The sequence below is a fragment of the Tyto alba genome, unplaced genomic scaffold, assembly GCF_018691265.1.
Source record: "Tyto alba isolate M040663 unplaced genomic scaffold, T.alba_DEE_v4.0 Super-Scaffold_42, whole genome shotgun sequence".
NCBI lineage: Eukaryota > Metazoa > Chordata > Aves > Strigiformes > Tytonidae > Tyto > Tyto alba.
The window spans coordinates 24,814,294-24,836,494 of record NW_024881318.1 but is presented as its reverse complement, the minus strand read 5'-3'; the positions used below and the strand labels follow the sequence as shown (position 1 = coordinate 24,836,494).

Genomic DNA, 22,201 nt, shown 5'->3' with positions numbered 1-22,201 from the left:
GTTTTTGGAGGAATATGATGGAAAATCCCAGAGACAGCATTATAAAGCACCTTGTTCTGTGTATTAAATATCTGGAATGTGCAAAACAAAAAAACAGTGATAGTGGATGTATTTTTCAAAATAAAATATGCATATTAAAATATAGAAATATACAAAGTAAAATCAATGTTTTTAAAGGAATTATTAGAAAATTGTTATTATCATCAATCTAAGTTTGACACTATGGCAATACAGACTGAGAGTCGTAATTTCACTCTCTATGTATTAATGTCTACCAGTTGCTTGCTCATTGTTTTCCCCCTGTCAAAGTAATACCTCAAAGACTAGATTTTGTCTTTTGTAGTCAGGGCAAGAAAAATTTTTCCAGATCTTAAATGACTGAAGTGTGAATCCTGAGCCATAGTTCTGCAATTATTCACTTACTATAGCAGCAAAGTATTTTAAAACAACAACTAGAATGCTAGGTTTTGGTTATTGTTTTAAGAAACAATGTTAGAGAGAGATCACGAAAGCAACGAGATTGGACCCTAGCAGAGTAACATGGAATAAAAATAAAACCTGAGGAAGAGCTACTCCTCAGATTTTTTTTATTTGCAACTCAGTAGGGTAGTGTATGTAGTGAAAATAAGTGGGAACTGTGGTTTACATAGTGCTGAAAGAGACCTTGCCAAGCTGTAACTCTTCTCAGGAAGCTTCTCATGGGTTTAAGCTGTTTTGAACAGCATCGGTGTTCCCTGACTCACCTGCCAGTTAAGAATAATGAACTACAGCACAATAATTCTTAGCACTTTTATTGCACATTTCTTTATTTTAAAAGCATTATAAACATGAGAAAATCCTCATGTTACCTTTGGGAGATCAGTTAGTAAGAAAGTAATGTTATTTTCATTTTATGCATAGTAAAACTTGCATGAAAAGGGGGTAGTTGGAGAAAAAGAAATGCCTCGATTTTATCTCAGAAATAAACTTTGTCAAGAAAAATTGTACTGATCAGGTCTGAGAAGGTGTTTAAATGTTATTAGTAGGAGTTAAATAGGTAACTGTGTAACTGTTGTTATGCATCTGGACTCATACTGGACCTTTGTTTCTATCCTGCTGACTCAGTCTCATCGAACCCTGTCTGACTACAGTTATCTGTTACAAAATAAAAGCATATTTCATTAGTGTAATCCAAAATGGAGTCAGTATTTAAGCTCAGATCTATCAGGGGGAAAGATCAGGGGGAATTTGTGAGGTTAAGTGGATGTTAGAAGCCTTAATGTTTTGTGGCATCCAAGCCTTGGCTTTTAAGAGCCTTCTGTTCTGGTGACCAGCATCAACAATTTCTGTGCTGCTATATGTATTTTGGAATAATTTTGGAGAACAAGTTAAAAATAATTCTGCTCCTCAAGACTTGCATTGACTAGGTGCTGAAGAGAGGTAAGGAAGCTGTGAAGGTGACAAGTCCCATACCAGGACACCTGCATAATAGTAATTCTTAATACCTGTGGAAGACTTCAGATCTCATGCTTATCTCCAGCTCCTCATCTCCCAAAGAAAAGGATTATTTTAACTTATGCCTACCATTAAGTGGATGATTTAGATCTAATGAACAGGTAGGCTATGTAGAACAGCAAGTACTGTGTCCAGTCTGGCATTAGCCATTCTGAAATCCTTTTTAAAAATCAGAATTTTGATCAAATTCTACCATTTTATTCAGCAGTGGTAAAATTTATAAATTTTCAGTAATAAAAATGATCTCTTTGCCCTTTGAAATCATTATTTATATAGCATAAACTGGAAATAGACATTACTGTAGATTGTGTATGAATAGTGCATGTGTGCATATATTTTCCAGTTTAAGAAAAAAATGTACAACTACTATGTAAAACAGGCATTTTGGAATAGTTACTTTTAATCAATAGATACATCTGAAAAAAATCTAAAACATGGTATAACCCTCTTTGACTGCAGGTTTATAAGTTTGAGATAAACTTTTCAAAGTCAGGTAACAGCAGATTACAGTCTGAGCTTGAGGTTATTTTTTTGCCCTTGTTGAACTTTATATGATTCCTGTCATGCCACTCCTCCAGCTTGCCAAGGCCTTGTGAATGGCAGCTCTCCAGTGTATCAGGTGCTCCCACCATTCTGGTGTCATCTGCAAACTTGCTGAGGGTCCATTACATCTTAGTGTCCAGATAGTTGTTGAAGGTGTTAGTTAGTCTTCACTCTGGAATTAACTCCTGGGGAACTCTGTTCTTACCTAGCTCCTGCTTAGATTTGGAGCCTGGTGGTCCAGTTTACTGCCTGCCCTGTAGTCCACTCATCCAGTGCATATCTTTCCTGATTGGCTATAAGGTTTTAGTGACGCTGTCAAAAACCTTGCAGCTGCTGCTGCTCTTATCTTTCACAGAGCCAGGAACTTCTTCATGAAAGGCAATTGGGTTCATCACATATGACTTGCCCTTGGTAAATTTATGCTGAGTGCTCCCATTCTCTTCTTATCCTTCATATGCTTAGACATTAATTCCAAGAGAACTATCTCAATAACCTTCCCAGGATCTAAGATGAGGCTAGAGCAACCTGTAGTTCCCCAGGGCCCCTTTCTCTCCCTTTTAAAGATGTTCTTACCATCAGACTTTTCTGGGCCGCTGAGGACCTCTGCTGATTACCACAACCTTTCAAAGATGATAAATAGAACATGGCCTCACAATGACATTGACCAGCTTTGTCAGCACCATTGGATGCATCCCACATGGTCCCAGGAACCTGAATGTGACTGACTCACTTAAGTAGAACCTAACTTGATCTTTCCCTACAGTGGGTAGTACCTTGTACTCCCACAAACTTTCCTTCTGGACAAGGTTACCTGGGAGGCCTGAGAGCAGACTTTGCCAGTAAAATAAGGCAAAGAAGGGTTTGAGTACTTCATCCTTTTCCATGTACCTGGTTCCCTACTCCATTCAGCAGCAGGCCCACATTTTCCCTTTTATTCTTTTTGCCTTTGATGTACATTTTTGTTGACCTTTATTTCCATTGCCAGGCTCATCTCCAGGTGAGCTTTAACTTTATTGATGCTATTCCTGAAAAGTCAGGTGATACTTCCATATTCCTCCTTGGGAATGTGTTCCTTCTTATACGTCCTGTACTTCTTTTTGCATTGATTCTCTACCAGAAGTTCCCTGTTCAGCCAATTTGGTGTCCTACTATTGTTTCCAAGCCCTTAATCACAGTTTATCCAGCGTACTACAGGAAAGTGAGTCACTGGCTTATTATGTAGGGTTTTTATGATAAAGTATTACTTTAATTTTCAATTATTATTACATTCCTGTATGCATTCTGTGAAAATGAGGGATTTCTTAATGTGACTATACTCTGTTCTCTGGTTTTATATTCATATGCTTGGTGATGTTGTGTTAAACAGAGTAGGAGCGACTGTTTTATTGTTTCATAGCTGATTTGATTAATAAAAGTGTAAAGAGACTGGTCATTTGCTAAGTGATCTCTTTATATTATTTCTCCTGATGAGTGTTCCTGGTCTGTTGCTCACCTATCTCCTTAGATGACTATTGCTGCCAAGGTCTACAGCTACAGTGACTCACCTTGCAAGGGAAAACTGAAAAAAGTAAAAGGGTACTTCTAATTCTAATTGGTTAAAGTTGGAGTGAGGTAGGGGAAGACTGGGAATTCATTAAGAACAGCTTTACCTTCTGTATCATAAGTAGAGGAGGTATTATGTTAAAAGTTTTTAAAAGATTTATACTTTTCAGGTATTGTCTTTTTTTTGAGCAGTTAACCAGTAAAATAGTTATTTTGTTAAAATATTTCTTCAGGCAATCAGCCAAACCCAAGCCCACACACTATTGAAAATTGTGTGAAATTTAAAATAGTGATTCATTTTTGAAAATGAAGTGTGAAAAGAAATGCATAACAAAATAATCTCTTAATACACTTTTTCACTATGTCATATTAATGTCAATTTAGAGATGACAAAAGGAATCAGAAGGCTTATCCAGATAGAGGAGCACATAGCGTCTTCCTTACAAGAATCTTTTCCTGTTGAAAATTGTCACTTTACATTAGCTTCACCATAGGGCTCTTTCTGATTTGCATTTCAATCATCCCTACAGCAGCAGCTTATAAATACAGACAAGAAATCTACTGGACTGTCACAGGCACATAAAGCTGAGGGGAAGATAGGAATCACTTCAAGAGGGTAATCCAGCCAGCAGTTGTGGGTGAATCCAGCCTTTAGGACAATTCCATCTAAACTGTCTTTTCCTGGAAGGACGTGGTGAATTGCTGAAGGAGAGCACAGAGCAGCTCAAAGGCACCTCATGTGGTTGTGTGCAGAATGGTGCCTAGCATCCAAGAAGCCAATGCACACCTGGGAGAGAGAATCAAAGAAGCAGCATATTAATTCTGAGTATTTACACAACCCAATCTTTCTACAGGTCTGTGTGCAGTCACTGTTGTATCACCTCCATTAAGGCTAGTTACAGGCTATATATTTTTTCATGCGTTCCTTTCTCTAAATCAGCAGAAGCAACAAGGTGGTGCACAGGCTGTGTAGCCAATCAAGCTGTTGTCAGCATTCCTTACCTCTCTTGCTTCAGTACAATCCTGTGTGGAGACATGCATCTGATCACATAATCTCACAATCAGTACACGCAATTCATAGTAAAATTGGATGCTACTTTATACCCTCATTCTATTTATAACTTAAAACATACCTTGCTAAGGAAGTCCTCTGAGATGAAAATTGATGGATTTTAGGTTACTTGAGATGGTCTGCCTTGTCTGCTAGGTCTGCTCTGTTCTTTCTTTTGTCAGGTACCTGCTTATAGACAGTACAGGTTACAGGATGTTGGCTAGAAAGACTCTCTGTTTGGCTATATATGCCCATTCTCACATAAAATGTATTGTAATAGTTTCTCCTTTCTAGACCATTGTCATCTGTTCATGTTATGCATTCCTTCAACTTGATTCTGCAGAGTTTTCATCCATGTTCAGACCATTAGTAACCATAACTTTACTAATAAAGTTATATTTGTACATATGCATATGCATAGTAAGGTTTTCATTTGTTTTATGACTGGGTGAATATAGATTTAGAATTACAAATTTACTTTATATTTTTTGAACATATTTCCAGTAACATTTCACATTACTAGCAAATGATGCAGTTAATGCAGATTCCAAATCTCACTTTGGAATGTGAACATTTAACACCTTTAAGGGTTGCTGTTTAAATAGTGCATAACATCACATCCAAATATATAGAGAGAATATTTCAGATAGTGATGATAAGGCATTTCACTTGCAGGATTCCACACTGTTGGAATAGAAAGTACAATTTATAATGCAACATTTTTATCAAAATGCTATTTTATTAAATGACATAATTTTTTGTTGAAAATTTAGAGGAAAAAATAGTATTTTGCAGTCTTACAGATAGAATTTATTTTTTCTCTTCACTCTGGAGCAATTTTTTTTTACTTGAAAAATATAGTCTCTTATTAAATATAAAGCTTCAATGCAGAAAGTAAGGTTTTAATTTATTTAGATGATGCTTTGATTCCCTTTAAAAAATTAAAGAGGAAAATTCATAGAAACGACAATGAATAATATTACAGATTGGTACACAATGGAATAAATATCATTTTCTGGAAACAGGAAGAAGTTAATTTATTCACAGTTGTAATCAAAATGATACTTTGAAATGATCAAGCATAGAAAATTATTTCCACGTACATATTTTACATTAGGTGTACTCTCTGAGAACAGCCTGTTAAGTACATTCACTTATCTACTGACTTTCTGTTCCTAGTCTAAGGCTTCAAACTTTCTTCAGATTCTTTTTAACATCCTAGGTACAGTGTCCCCTTTTACTTCAGATGAAGGCTAGACATTAGTTCTCTGAAAAGTAAATGGATCAGATCCTCTTGAGACTTAAATATACCATAATTTTTGCTTTCCTTAAAATGGTCTTCTTTAAAAGAGATAATGTCTATAAAATGGAGATGAAAAGAATGGATTTCAAAATTATCTTGCAAAAATATATGGGCAGATAATTTTTAGTTCTTGTTACAGCAAAGAAAATAGAAGAGTCAAGCCATGAATAGCTGTAACTCTGGTTTTACCTCTTTCCCAGAAGCGAACCAATTTTATGAGATGTTTCTTATAGGTCTGTTGCTTGAACTTCTAAGTACAGAGTAAAAATGTGGGCCTTATCAGAAGATCTACTCCATGTGATAGAGTAAGATCTGGTTGACTGCTATTACTTTCAACAAAATAATTTTCTGTGCAATCTCAAGTAATGGCTATGTAATGGTCTCATTCTGTTCTCTCTTGCCACATCCCTTCTCAACTATAATTTTCTTTAATTCAAAAGTAGCTCTGGTCTTTTTTCTGGTATAGGTGACACAGGGTGATTAAATGCAACAGTTTGACAATGAGAAATCTGTGAATAGGTGGCTGCAGAATCTCACAGACTCTACAATAAAAGGTTTCATTATGACAGTCTGTGGCCTTGTCAGGTCTAAGATGTTAGACATGTCTGCATGTCCCTAACAGAAAATAAATGTATGGTGATAATTTTTGATAGCTATATATGATCTGAAATTCATTGAACATGCAGAAATTGAGATTTTTCAATGGATACAAATCAGTGGTGTGGATTTTCAGCTGCTTTTCTCTAGTTTTAAACTTTAGCAATTCAATTTTTATGACAACCTCAAAAAGTTTGAGGGAGTTGTATCTCTGACTGCAACCTCACTGAAACATTTCCTTCTTTTCCTCCTGTTACTCTGTTTTCGGTCATATCTCCTTTCTCCTCCAGATGTTTACATCTTTCTGATTCTTACAGGTGTTTATTATGATCTCTTTCACTGTCCAAAACATCTACAAATCATACATACTCTTCTTTTCTTGGTCTGCCACAATGTAAGACAGTTTTGTTTCATACTCTGTATAATTTTGGTAACTAATCCTCATCTTTGGCAGAACACCTGAGTTCAGTGTGTTTTGAAATTTTCACCACTGGACATGTGCATGATTGATGGAGAACACTGAGTTGACTGTTTTGAGTAACTTATACAATGCATCAAGTAACTTATACAATATTCAGCACCATGGTTTCCAAGCCATTTTATGACAAATAGATGATAGAAACTTTTGTGCAATTATGGAAAAAGAATTCTTGGGTAACGTCTATATAGGTGTGAATAGCACAACTTTTTTTTTTTTTTTTTGTATATACAGACAGAACTACAGCAAGGTATTCTATAATCAGTAGTAAAACTTGAAGTCATCCTAGTAATTTTTCTAAGTCATAGGTTTCATCTGATTTTATAATTGCAAAAGTAAAATGTATGAAATAATCCTTAGTCCTAAATGTTTCTTTTGGGATGTTTCTTTTATTATGTATGAATGAATCAGTAGCAATTGTTCCTCTTCATCAAGTGTGAGTATGTAATGTGCTTTTTGATTCACAGATTAACTGCTATAAATCTGGACAATAACTATGCTTTTGTCATTTCTATGTTTGATGCTAAAATGTCTTGATGTAGAATATACTTGCAAAGTCTGATTGTTCTTCATGTAGAGATGATGGCAAAATCCTGTTTAATTAAATGGTGTCAGGATGTGGCCTACACAGAGGTACTAAAAGCTGTGTGGGAGATTAATGTAAAGTCATCAGTAGTCTGGGGTTTCCTCTGGAGATTGTTCCGTAAATTTAGCCTTAATTGAAAACAGAGGAAAAAAAGATCTTAAGATTTTCTCTGTTAAATATAAATTACATGCTAGCTTAAAGTAAATAACATATATTTTAAAAACTTATGGAATTATGATATTTTTATTATAGTGGAAAAGGAAATCACCAAAAATGAATGAGGTATAGAAAAAGCCTTTAAAATCTCAGTATTAAGATAGTAACATAAGGTAAGCAGTGCTGATTTCTCTTGTGGTTTAAAAATCTTTAAGCTCTTCATTAACATGCTTGTATTTCAGATGATTGTCTTTGATTTCATGGATAAAGCAGAGGCTAGGTGTACTCTGTCGTAGTTTTTAGAGAAGAGTTACACAAAATAAAGTTGCTAACCTGAAAAGCAGCTGCATCACTGCAGATGAATATACTCTACAGTTAGATTTCTTTCTACACTGGTTAGTACTGAATTTGTATTAGAAGCTTTTTTGAGGTTCTGATGAGCTCACCTCTCAGAATTTTTCTTCTTGTCAAATGCCTTACTGAGCAATGGAATCATGGCTGTTGCACTTTTTGGGATCTCTGTTACAGCCATGAATAGAACCCAAGCATCCTGAATCCCACTTCAAACATAAGTGGCATTTCAATTACAGGCTGATTTGAACATCCATTATTCCTTTGATGCTCTTGGAAATACGTACTTGATGCTACACAACACTTGCTGAGAGATGTGAAATCTGCAGTTTCCGAGAAAGGTGAGGAATTGCTAGGAGTTCCTAGATGTAAGAGTTTTCCCTAGATTTGAGGACAGTCATTTCAATATTGGGTTATTTTACCTATCTTTGATACACATTGAATTTGGAAAAAAAAAAAACCAAACAACTCTTAAAAATAGTAGTGAGAGCATTCTACCAAGGACCAAGTAAAAATGAACAACGGATCTTCTCAACCTGTGATAAAAAAATCCAGAAAAGTAAACACTAACCTTTTCACGATATTTTAAGAGGGTTGAGTGGGAGTAGCCCAAGATAATCAGGATAATAAAGTCAGAGAACATATATTTCAAAGATAACTGAAATACAATTATAGATGTTGCAATTTTCTTAGAACACTTGAGTTTTCTGCTTATTTTCTTGAATATGTTCCACTGGCAGCTAAGTAGCTAAGAATGATTGAAGTCAGAGAGATCCAAGCCTAAAGCTTTTTAATTTAAATTTAGACCTTTGAAAAGCTGCAGTGCAATTGACAACACATCTTTTTCAGTCTCAAAGTGTCAGCATTGTCACTAAAAAAAAATTTTCAAAGCCTTTCGAGAATGCTTTCTAATGAGCCCTGATGATAGTCTGCGATAACCAAAGTTATGCTCACAGTAGTCCTGTAATACAGCAGTAGCGATTGCTACTCTCTTTTGCACCGATATATGACATGCTATTAGCATTGAAATGAGAGGAATTGTTTTGGGTGCTGTCTTTTGGCTTTGAATCCTATTTAGAAATCCAATAATAAAATTTTTTTTGCTGATCATCAGTGTGATTCCAGGAGGTAGGACTGGCAGCTTTAACACAGGGAATTCAGTGTTACCTGGTTTGTTTAATTATAAATAATATTTTAAAATACAGATAGCTTAGAAAGGTTATTAGAAAAATCATTTGCACTCCATAATAAATTTTTAAGATATTTAGAGAAATCTCCCCATTCTGCAAAACACAGAAAATTAAATTTACAAGCCAAGATTAACTGTGATAAGGGTTTTGCCAAGAATCACATTGAGGACAAGCAAAGAAATCTCATGGAAAGGCCATGCTACCAGTTTTCCATGTTGTGTCAATTATAATAAAATGTGTGTAGAGTATTACTAAAATAACGGAGTACCAGGGAACTGTGATGAGAATAAGGAAATGATGCTGTGGGAATTGTTTAAATTATCATCATTTCTCTCTTGTACAGCATTTTCCATAGGAAAGAACAGGAACTGTATGATGCTTAATAGCTACATGGTTACTTAAACATAAACATATCTACTACATTATGTGTGTAACTAAGAATTAAAAGGGCATGTCACAACCTACTGAAGAATGCAAGAAGCTATGGAAAGGTAGAGTGGATAAAAGAAAACAAGGCAGGAATATGGTTGTTACCAGTAGAGTGGTGCAAGAGTATAAACTAAGAATATGAACTTAGAAGATGTAGTTGGATTTTTTTTCTCTCAACAATTTCAACTGAAACTGCCCAACAGTTTCTATTTATGACAGCATTTACTGTCAGCAGTTATTTCAGTAATTAAAGCAGTACATGGATTATGATTTCTTACCCAGTACTATATGTCAGTCAGAGAAATCCTAAGTATTGAGTTTCTAATAGTGGTTTTTCCTTCAGCATTAAATGAGTATTAGCTATCCATCATGAATAAGATCCAAAACAGATAATTTCATTTGCCTGAGTGATCAGTGGCACTCAAAGTCCTGATCCCCTGATGTAAGAGCCGTTTGCTTGTTTGCAGAACCTGAGGACAGAACTGAGTGCTCCATATTTTATAATACCTAGCACATTATAATAAAATAAACCTGTATTTAATTTATTCTGTAGGTAGATATTGCAATATTTGTTGCGTCCTACAAGGATGTGGATTACACAAGTTTTTGGGAAAGTATTTATGACCAACTTTGTATGTTCGTGGGCAACTACTGCATTGTTCATGAACACCACACCCTCGAAACCACCAGTAAAAAAAATAAAAGATAAAACCTTACAAGTATTCCCCATTAATCCTGAGATGTTAACCACCTTCTAACAATAGCATCTAGGCACTGATAGTTCAGTAACTCTGACCCCATCTTAATCCCCTTATAAGTACAAATTTAACATGTTCTGATTGCACGGGACCATGTTGGTACAAGCAGCATGTAGTCACACTGCTCTAAAAGAGGTAAGAATTTCTAAAACTACTCCTCTTGCCTCTGTAAGGCTCCATTGATGAGTTAGAGGGGAAGCAGGGAAACAGTGCTTCAGTGAACACTGACCAAGGAGAGACAAAGCTGGGAATGGTTTCAGAATTTCTCCTCTTTGTGATTGCTGCCTTGGATAGTCACAATCTGGCTAGCACCCCTATAGGATTTATAAACCCTGCAAATATCAAGCTGAGCTTTGGGTTTTTTAAAGGAGTGAAAAGTAGTTTTTAATCATTTAATCTTTCTCTATTTCCCTCTGCTTGAAAATACTGGTAAGAGGAAAGAGAAGGTAGAAGAGAACTATGCAGGTGCTAGCTGAAGTGGTAAGATAGACCATTCCACCATTTTTGTAAAGTAAGTAACTTGAAAAACATGGCATTTTACTGTGCAAACAGTTGTCTATGAGATCTTTCACATTTGTCTCTGGAGGGCAGTACTCTTCTTATGCAAGTGATTCATTTGACAAATGTGAAAGAATTTTCAGCCAATGAATGTCATAATTTCAGAGCATAACTAAAACTGATATATTATACAGGCTTCAGGCAAATATTGCAATTCAAATAATGTTCACTTGTAACTCAGATATGAGCTGAACAATCCAAGTTTCAATGAAGACAGCTGAAAAACCTCCTAGTGGTTCTAGCTGGAGGACTATCAAATGAAAATGAGCTAAGCTTAGTAAATAGAGCCATTAATATCATGAGGACATTTTCACCAAGTATGAGATGTACAAGTAACAAATGACAATTTTGATAAATAACACTTTAAACTTTTTTTTTCTATCTCAAGTTAATATAATTCAATAAAGGCCTTTACTTTGGAGAGTTACAGATGGGAAATTAAATTGGCAATATTCACACTCACTTACCCACATTAGTGAATGCTACTTTCCCTTCTATCCTTCATTTAAATAATAAGTAATCCATTGACATGCCAAATTACAATTTGCTATTCAAACTGCTAATATTTTTGATTCAGCAAAAGCAACTAATTCAGAAAATTTTTACTGGAAATATCATTACTTAAGATAATTCACATATATATGATTTATTTGTTTAAAAATCCTTTATTGAAAAAATTACTGAAACTGATTCCTAACTTTCTAATTAAACAATATGTGGTTTCTGCTATGTTAGAGATTTTGACACTTTAATTAGTTTCAATGCATTGTATTTTTAAATTTTGGTCTGCGTCTGAAGAGTCAAAATTAGGTACATGTTAATTGCTGTCCAGTCATTGAAATATATTATACAGGAGAATGTAATTTTCTTTTGAATGCTGTTTCCAAGAAGGAAATAAACTCTATTATTCATTCTAATGATGGTGGATAGATCTACAGCTTCACTTAAATAAATAAATATATAAATAAATAAATAAAAATCCAGAAATATTTTTAGGAGGCTTGGGGAGCAATTAACTGAAAACTATTGGCATGAGCCTTTCCATTCATTTTTCTTCCTACTATCTGGGAACAGTCAGCTCAAATACCTGTATTGCTCTTCCTGCAAAGTGACTATTTTAAAGCTTATTTTAAAAGCATTTTTATTTTTACTCTCTATCTTGCTTGAAAAAGTTGAAGTAAACCATTAAAACTTATGTGAAAACTTGAAGGAATTAAGGGGTTGTAGAACAAAAATATCTACTTCAAAACCGTTATTTCAAGGTTCACCCTACCAAAAATATTGGTTCAGTTGAATTGGTGGAATACTGTTTCTTTAAGAGAATATAAATGGAAGAAATATTCCAGAAGTTAGGGGATTTGAGTAATCCAAACCCTTATTAGAAACTATGAAGCTAATTAAGATACTGAGTAGCAAGCTTCAGATATGGTTTCAGTAATATAAAGGATCCAAAGTATTATACCGCATAGTTCTGACTAAACATCTTATCCAGCTTTATCCAAAAGCACAATCTTTACCAATTAGAATTTGAATGGTCTTGAATTTTCTAGCACCTTTTTCGAGAGATTGGTTAAAACTTGCAAAACTCACCTGCCTTGGAGTTTGATTAAGCACTCCAGGTTTTGTTTTTTTTTTTTTTTCCTTTTAATTTTCCTTGTGTTTATTAGTTCAGTATGGTTTTGTGCTTTTTCACTGCGAACTGAGTGAAACTAGGTTTGAATGAGGTTTGCTTTTAACTTGTAGGCTTTCCTGTTTGTAGAAGTCAGAGTAAAATTAAGAGGATTTAATGCTGTGCAAGTCTTATAGGAGTCAAATGCTCCTAAACTCCTACAAACTGAAGTCATTATATTTCATACAAGTGTACCCTTAATAAAATATTTTGAATGCCACACACATTCATCTGCTTGAAGTAAGCAGATCGATAATTCAACTTATGGAGTGGAAAATAAATTAGAGAAGTATATTTATCCTTCAGACCTTGCTTAAAATAGGCTACGTTCTCACTTTGTGATTCTTCCAGATCAATGATGTGCAGTTGTATTATTGAGGAACTACTTTGGAAACAAAGTCTGAATCAAGGTAGCCCTGTCCCCTTTTGTTACAAACGGAAGAAACTCCACAGAGCTTCTCTCGGGACTTATGCTTCATGTAATCTGCTGCTGTGGTACAGTGGAGAAGAAGAAGCATGGTATGAGCACTAACTGCTAAATCCCTCCTCTCTTGCTCCTGTGCTATCCAACTGGAAAAGAACTGTTGCTGTTGTTTCCTCTTCCAGCTGCAAATAAAGGCAGTCAAGGGAATATTTTTAAGATCTGCCCCCTTTTACGTTCAGTAATCATATAGCACTAGTGAGAACCTAGCTTGTGATTTTTAGTGCGCGTCTGAAATAGCCTTTGCTCATTGCTCCAAGTGGGAGGTTACATGAAATTGTGATCTTAGTGAGTGCAAAATGCCTTTCATCTCAGTCAGCCTCAGCTTCTCATCAGTAGAAGTCTCCATCAGCCTGAGGGTGTCAAGGCCCATGATATAGCTGTGTCAGTCCGTGTACCCGCAGTATCAAACACATGGTTCTTATATACTTGACAGATTTTAAATTACTTGGGTAAGAGGAGAATGTTGGCTTTCTGTGTCAGGATATTTCTCTTCTTTGTGTCTGCGTTGTGATAAATATATTCCACAGGACTGAAGTCAGTGCTTTAATATACAGAACAAGAATACATTCTATACAGAAAGACTATGCTCTTGCAACTAAAATTTTGTTAAGTTCAAAGAAACATTCTTCTAGCATACATACTCTCTGTAAGAAACAGAAACTGTCTGCTCACAAGGAACTGTTAGTTTTGGGATCATATTCAGATTTTAAAAGCCATGTAGTAGTCTGTATTGTAGTAAATACTTAAAAGGATATGATTTCTGTTTTACTTTACCGTATAAATTAATTTGGTATTTATACCACACCTATTCTAAGAAAAGTAGATCTTTGAATCAATTGTGACTGAACATAGGGAATGTTAAAGAACACTCAAAATTATCATCTGTAGTTTAATAAATTAAGCATTTTAATTATGCTTATGTATAGAGGCACTAGATTAGATAGCTAATAAGATTACAGTGTTGTTTTTTTTTCCAAAAGTAGGTGTTATTCCTCACTAAAAATCTGTATTAAGTCCCTATGGAGCTACCTGCAGGAGTATCTTTCTGCAAACTGGAAAAGCAGCCTTCCTAACCTGCATAAGTATACAGTTCTATATTAATCCCCCTTTTATCATGTTAATAGTAATTTTAGTAGAATTAAATTATGGGGTCATTCCATAATTTACAAAAGACATTCAATAAAAAAGAGTATTGATTATTAATTTCTCTCTGCAGTAGGATTTTAGAATATATATTGAAACAGATACAGTGCTCTTACCATAACTGTCCCTTTGCAATGGTAAAGAAGTTCATGATTAACTTGAATACACATTACACAATACAAGTAGATTATGTGAGACTCACATGGGTACATTCTTGTAATATTTTATTTTTCTATGATTTATAGTTCTACATCTAACAACATATTCTGCATTTAATCAGACCTCTACTTTTAAAGCACTCAATTTTTTCTTCTTTAATTTTCAACTGATTTATAGAATGATGATCTGCTGAATTCCTTTTCCATTGCTAGCAGCAGGAATGTGTTTCTGCTTCATGAGTCAGACACGATAAAAAAAATATAGATGAACAGCTAGTGACGGTCCACTGTATCTGAAATTCAACCTTGCTGGACTTTAAAAGAACTCAGTAAAACTTCACAGTTGTATGTAAAATATAGTACAGTTTCTTAAGTGCCATTGTGCTGAATCATAATAGGATTACTATCAGTTCTGTAGTCAGTGGTGAATACTACTGAACAAAATTTATCATCTAATGTGTGTGTTTTAGCATGGGTTCATTTCTTGTACAGACAATGCAGGTCCTTTTTTATCGCTTTATCACTGTTTACAAGGCATATAACCTATTACAGAAGTATCTTCTCTGACAAGAAGTGGGTGGACACTATTAGGTTCGTAATTCAATTGCTGTGTATTTTCTTTTCTAATCCAGTTATAATTGTATCTCCTTAGTATACTGACCTTCAGTGTTGTGTTTTTATCTACAGTGGTTTTTAAGGACTGCATGTCATTATTAGTCCAGGAAATAAAGGGACAAAATAAGATGCTATCCATTATTTTCTGTGTGTCGGAATTACTTTGCTTTGCTGCAATATTATCATAGATATCTGTTAAGAACTGCAGTGCCATTATGAAGGAGTAAGAGGTATAACAGTTTTATCTAGTATGATGTTAATGCTATCACCATAAGCTTAACAAGAGCCTTGAAAATATTGTCAAAACCTTTGTAAACAAAGATACCAAAGCAAACAAAATTGTTATTTTTTTGAATACTGTTCTTTCTATTTTTCTAAGCATTTCTTGAAACGACATGTTTTTAAAAGGAGATGTGAAAGGTTAAGAATCCTAGATAACGTCAAATGGTATTTTATTATGAGGTAGAATATTACATTTTATGTTATGGATCTCTGCGCGTGTTGGTGTGATGTACACAGAGAGCTCTGAGATGCTAATGCAAGACTAATAGGTGGGTATGGCTGGAGCAGTTCTCGTATTCAAGCCTCAACTCACTAGGGAGGTTCCAGTCTCCTGTGAGAAGGCTCAGACAAATTCCAGGAAAATGAAAATAGATGTATTTTTCTAAATGATTTTCAGTTACAACTCTCAAATGTAGAATGTTCCCTTGCTACTGAATCTTCAGCAGACTTAGTACTTGTGAGGATTCTGTGCTGAAATAAGCTTGGCAAGTAAGAAAAAAATTTTGCCTTGACTTGAGGAAATATTAACAAAAAGGTATATATTTCTTTTATATATATATATATATATATATATATATATATAAAGCTGCTAGGTCCCATTTATACTATATTTTGCAGGGAACTGTAATATTCTGTGCTTTAGGAACAAAATGTTCTGGCAGTGTCTTAGCACACTGGTGTAATAAACAATTGGTCATACACATGTTTTTTCAAATTTAAATAGAAAGTTTGGTAGCTGACTGGAATGAAAGTCATCTATTTAACTGTAATTGAATGTCTGCCTTAATACTGTGATATGTCTTGTGCCTTGTGGTTGAGTATCCACTTGGTTAAATAGAGGTAGCAACATCCTAATTCTATTTTTTGGATGAAGTGGATGAAAAACACTATGTAAATGCAAGACCTCATTATTCTTAGTAACATAACACTGTTGCTAATCACAAAAATAGGTATACAAATGGAATACACCAATGCTATAATTAATATATGGCTATTGCAGTATACAGGCATTACCATACCTTATTATAAAGAATTTTTTAAAATGAAACCTGGATAAGCCTATATATTGTGTTTGCATGACAAGGTTTTGGTAGCAGGGTGTCTACAGGGGTGGCTTCTGTGAGAAGCTGCCAGAAGCTGCCCCCATGTCCGAGAGAGCCAATGCAGCCGGCTCCAGGATGGACCTGCCGCTGGCCAAGGGCGAGCCCATCAGCAACGGTGGTAACACCTCTGGGGTAACATGTTTAAGAAGAGGGAAAAAAAACTGTGCAAGAACAATTGCACAAGAACAAGTGAGAGAAACAACAACACTGTCAACACCAAGGCCAGTGGAGAAGGAGGAAGAGGAGGTGCTACAGGCACTGGAGCTGAGATTGCCCCTGGTGAAGACCACGGTGAGGCAGGCTGTGCCCCTGCAGCCCAGGGAGGTCCATGGTGGAGCAGATACCCACCTGCAGCCCATGGAGAACCCCACACCACAGCAGGTGGATGCCCAAAGGAGGCTGTGACCCCGTGGGAAGACCACGCTGGAGCAGGCTCCTGGCAGGACCTGTGGCCCCATGGAGAGAGGAGCTCACGCTGGAGCAGGTTTGCTGGCAGGAACTGCGACCCCACGGGGGACCCACTCTGGAGCAGTTAGTGAAGAACTGGAGCCCATGGGAAAGACTTATGCTGGAGAATTTTGTGGAGGACTGTCTCCTGTGGGAGGGACCCCACGCTGGAGCAAGGGAAGAGTGTGAGGAGTTGTCCCCTTGAGGAGGAAGGATTGGCAGAGGCAATGGGTGATGAACTGACCACAACCCCCGTCCCACGCGCCCCTGTGCTGCTGGGGAGGAGGAGGTAGATAAATGGGGATTGAAGTTGATCCCGGGAAGAAAGGAGGTGGTGGGGGAAGGCTGTCTAAGTTTTAATCTTTATAGTTCACTGTTCTACTCTGATTTGACTGGAAATAAATTAAATTCATTTTCTCCAAGTCGAGTCTGTTTTGCCTGTGATGGTAATTGGTGAGTGATCTCTCCCTGTCCTGATCTCGACCCATGAGCCTTTCGATGTATTTTCTCCCCCTGGTCCAGCTGAGGGAGGGGAGTGATAGAGCAGCTTTGCTGGGCACCTGGAGTCCAGACAGGGTCAACCCACCACAGCCTGTATTGCATAGGGACACAGTCACAGAGACAGATCTGGCTTTCTCAGATTTAGGTCTTATCACCCCTTTCCATTGGAAGTGGCCATCTGTGGCCTGTTAAACTGTTGATTGGCTTGTCTGGTCTCTAACTTGGTGTGAATTAGGATGTTCCGTTTCACATTACTGACCGAGAGAGTGGTCAGATGAAGTGTTTAACCAGCAGAACTAACTGATCTCCAGTTTGTGAGGAGAAATGGTCTGGACCGGTTAATGTGTATGGACTGCATGCAAAATAATCTGATTACTCTGCAGGAACCTTGCTTTTTTAGGTGGATGCTCGGAGAAGTTTTTGAAGCTTCCAAGCAGAGGAGCAGGTAATACTCCTGAGGAGATAAAATCATTCCTCCAGAGGTGCTGTGCTAAGCATAGATAGACATGTTTTAACCAGATCTACCGTTCCTTCTCCATACTGTGCTCTTTTCAGCCTCTGAGAGCAAACATGAATCTCCTAAATGTAGCTATGCAGAAATTGCGTTCCTTAACAATTGGCTAGAAAACAAATTTGTCAAATTGTAATTGGTGTCTAAAAAATTAGGTGCACTCTGAAAATACTGGATTGAATGGGGAATATCAGACGTACCTTTATAATTTCAAATACATAAAATCATATCAGACTGATCCAAAGGGCAGTGCCGATGTGACTGTGAGGTTGCTGGTTTTCATTTGTGGAAAGTCATGGTGGTTAAGGAAAGTTCCTGCCAGGTGGGAGAAGGTTAATGTTACATCCATCCTTCAGAAGGGCAAGGAGGAGGATGAAAGTACTATAGACTGATCAGCCTCACCTCGGTTGCTGCAAGGGTCCAAGCACATCTCTGAATCTATTTCCAGACCTGTAAAGGACATGAAGGTCATCAGGACTACTTAACATATATATTTAGCAAGAGCAAATCGTGTTGGATTGACCTGACTGCCTTCCATCATGAAAAAACTGTGCAGAAGAGAGAACAGTGGGTGTAACATGCCTTTCAGTTTAGTAAGGGTTTTGAAACAAACCCCCCAAACATTCTCATTTGGAAACTGAGGAAGTCTGGACTGGATGACCAGACTGCTAGGTGGGATCAAAGTGTGGAGACTGACGGCTCAACATCTGGCTGGCAGCTGGTAATGAGCACAGCACCGTGAGGGGTTGATACTAGACCCCGTGCTGAAGTGCAGAGTTTGGCACCCAGACAGGAGAACCCGAAGCACTGGCACAGGCTGGCAAGTGCCTGACTGGGTCACAGCCCTGCTGGAAAGGACCTGGGGACTTCAATGGACTTCTGGGTGGGTAGCAGCCAAACAGTGCGCTGTTCATCATAAATAAAACACTCTACATGCCAAAGGGACTGTAGCTAGTGGATCCAGGGGAGCACTGGGAGCCCAGGAGAAGGCTACCAGGGTGGTCAGGGCCTGGAGCACACCATCAGTGATGAGCACTTGAGGGGGCTGAGCTGACTTAGTCTGCTCTGGAGGAGGTGAAAGGCTACTGAATGGCAGCCTGCAGCTACTTGAAGGGTTGTTGCAAAAAACAACAAATTTAAGCTCTTCTTGGTGGTGGCATGCTGTTTAAGGAGGGGCAAGGACCTCTGGTTGGGAGGTTTAGACTGAACATCAGGAACACACAGGTTCGTACAGGTTTACACTGAATATCCCTGCCTCGTTAGGAATGTGGTGCAGCACTAGAGCAGGTTATCCATGGTGGCTGGGGAGGTTTCTGTTGTTGGAGTTTTTTTGAGATTCAGACGCATCCGTGGCTGGTGTGATCTATTATTGATGATAGTCCCATTTTGAGCATGAGGCTGGACTGGACAACCTCATGAGGGACCTTCCAGGCATCAGTTCTATCATTCTTTGAAGTTATAGTGAGATTGGTCACAGGAGCCATGTCTAATTTTAAGAGAAGAGAGGAAACTAGAAATTGTGTAATGCAGTCCCACTGCAGTACAGGAATGGAGGTAAAGATGGGGGAAAAGTTATTTCTCTTCTCTGAGTTTTTCATGGATTTGCATCCTATATGCCTATATCTCAAATTGCAATTGTTGCCATTATTTAGTTTTGGATAACATTCTCCTGTCTTGTCTCATCGAAGTACTTCTTTGGCTCTTTTCCAGTATTCACAATATTTATCTCAACTTATTATCTTGTTTGAAATTGTTTGGTGAAACCAGAAGTTATTAGGTCAGTAAAGAAGAAATGAAGGCATGACAGACGATTATCAGGATTATCTAGGAAATTACTGTTGGCTTGGGAAAACACAGTCTGAGAGATTTGCCCAACAGATGCTTGGATGTACATGGTTAGAGGATTAATTTTGATTTTAGGTGTGCTGTGTGTCTGGGAAGGAAGGCTGACTTTTAAGATGGAGAATGGAAAAAAATGCATTAACATGTTAAAGAGTTGACTTAGTTGTACATTTCCATTAATAAGAAATTCAAAAAGAAATTTATGAGGTTTAAAATGATTGCAGACCTGTGATGGAAAGGGAAAAAGGATGGCAAGACTAGTTTTGTGACTGAGGAAGTAGAAGTTGTGCATGAAGCTAATCAGAATAGTCTAATGAGTAGATGAACACTAATTGGAAGAAAATACATGTTTTTGTAAAGGTACGGTAGGGGAAGAATTTTTGCAGTGCATTCTTGCTTAGTATGGAGACTCTGGCAAGCAGAATAGATGGACCAGAAAAATGCATATTAATAGTTTTCAAATGAACACCTGCATGTGTCTCTTTTTTTTCATATTTTGTCAGGAGCTTAGTGATTATAATTCTGTCATGAATAAGAAGTGTTAGATTTTAGTATATTACCACTCAGGACAAATTGGAATTCTACTTTAAAAAAAAAAATGCAAGAAAAAAAAAAAAAAGTCAATTTAAAATGCAACCTCCTTGTTTTCTGGAGTATTCAGAGTATACAAGCACAAAAGAATTTGAAATGTAAAACTAATTTTAAAAATTCTTTTTTAGTATGAAGCTCCTGTTCTGTAAATTTTAACTTTAAATGATTTTTTTCCTTTTCCTGCGGCAGTTAGAAACTCCTGCAACTAGTGGTTTATAAAAGCTTCTCTGTAGCAGTAGGCTCAGCATCGCTATAATTAAACCTTCCTCGCATTGATTTACAGCCAGTCTTACTCGCAGGGGGGAGAGAGCTTACTCACTGCAGAAGACAGCAAACCAGGGGAAGGTTTCCAGTTGGGAAACTGACGATTTCTGAACCTGATGTGGCAAAGGCTGGAAGCATGATGTAGGGAATCAGGGGTGCCGGGAGGTGGAGTTCAGGGGGGCGAGCACCCATTTCCCACCTACCGCACAGCTCTCGGTGTGCTGGGGCGTGAGCAACTTTGCCACCTGCCGTCGCTCTGCGGTGCGAGTCCCTCTGGGGGGGGGTGTGTGTCACGGCCGGCCGGCAGCAACCCGGCTCCCTCGGCCCCAGGACGGAGGGGAGCGCCCGGGGAGGAGGCGGGCGGGATCGGCGGCCGGGATCGCCCCTCCGCGCCCACACCTAGCGCCCTCCCCCCGGGCCGGGCTCCCCGCCGTGCCCTCCCCCGCCGCCTGCGCGCCCCGCCGCGCCGCTGGCAGCCCGCTGCCGGCTCCGCTCTCCCCCGCGCTGGCTCCAGCCCGGCTTTAAATATTTCGAGCGGGAATCCAGCCCCTCTCCTCCTCCGCCCCCTCCGCCCGCCTCCCCTCCCGAGTGGCCAGGAGGCCCCGGCGGCGCGGCGGCCCCGGCGGCTCGCACACCCGGGAGAGGGGCGGTGCGGCCGGAGCTGTCCAACTTTTCAGCGCAGTTTCCCCGCCGCCGCTGCCCGGAGGAAAGCGGCGGCCTCCGCCCCGGCCCGACCCGCCCCGGCCCGGCCCGGCCCGGCCCGGCCCGCCGGCAGCATGGAGGCAGAACGCGGCGGCGGCAGCGCCTTGTCCCCGCTGCCCGGCGGCAGCGACGGCGCCGGCGGCAGCGACGGCGCCGGGGGCAGCGGGAGTCTCAAAGCCCCCAAGCATCTGTGGAGGCATGAGCAGCACTACCCGCCGCAGCTCCGGCAGCACCAGTTCCTCCAGCACCAGCAGCCCCCCGGCCCGCCGCCGCCGCCGCCGCCCGGCTCCCGGGGCCGCTGCCTGGCCGGCGCTCGCGTCAGGCACCGCGGCTACTCCGACACGGAGCGATACCTCTACTGCCGAGCCATGGACCGCGCCTCCTACGCCGTGGAGACCGGCCACCGGCCCGGCTTGAAGAAATCGCGGATGTCCTGGCCCTCCTCCTTCCAGGGACTCAGACGGTAGGAGAGGGCTTGGCCCACCGCTCCGGCCGTGTGCGTGTGGGGGCGCGGCGGCGGCGGCGGCGGCGGGGTGCCGCTGTCCCGCCCGCCATGGTTGCTCCCGGCCGCGGGGAGGGCAGCCGGCGGGGGCCGCGGAGCCGCGGGCGCAGCGAGACACCCGTCCGGCCGGCCCCGCTCCCCGCGGCGGGGAGGAGTAGGAAGGAAGGGACGGCGTGCGGCTGCCGGGGCTCCGACAGGGAGGTGGGGCCGGGCTGAGCTGCCGTGCCGGGGGAGCCCCGGGGCGGGAGGCTGCGGGGAGCGGGGCAGCGCGCCCCCCGGGCGCGCCCGGGCAGGGCTCGCCGGCAGCGGGCGTGACCAGGGCACGGGCGGCGGCGCGTCGTCCCATACGCG

General features: G+C 39.5%; 1 protein-coding gene and 1 long non-coding RNA gene across 2 annotated transcripts in view; one reads left to right on the top strand and one right to left on the bottom strand.

Annotated features, from left to right (window-relative positions):
* Positions 1-3,918: 3,918 nt before the first annotated feature.
* On the bottom strand, positions 3,919-22,123 carry LOC116965515. Its single transcript, XR_006166689.1, has 5 exons — positions 21,702-22,123; positions 18,352-18,399; positions 18,150-18,264; positions 4,713-4,816; positions 3,919-4,366 (listed from the first exon to the last, which is right to left on the bottom strand). It is a non-coding gene; the product is annotated as an uncharacterized LOC116965515 (long non-coding RNA).
* PDE4D (phosphodiesterase 4D) overlaps positions 21,304-22,201 on the top strand; it is a 432,217-nt gene continuing 431,319 nt past the window's right edge. The window contains exon 1 of the mRNA XM_042804780.1: positions 21,304-21,811. Coding sequence (XP_042660714.1) covers positions 21,423-21,811 — 389 coding nt within the window. The 5' untranslated portion in view covers positions 21,304-21,422. The remainder of the gene's footprint in view (positions 21,812-22,201) is intronic.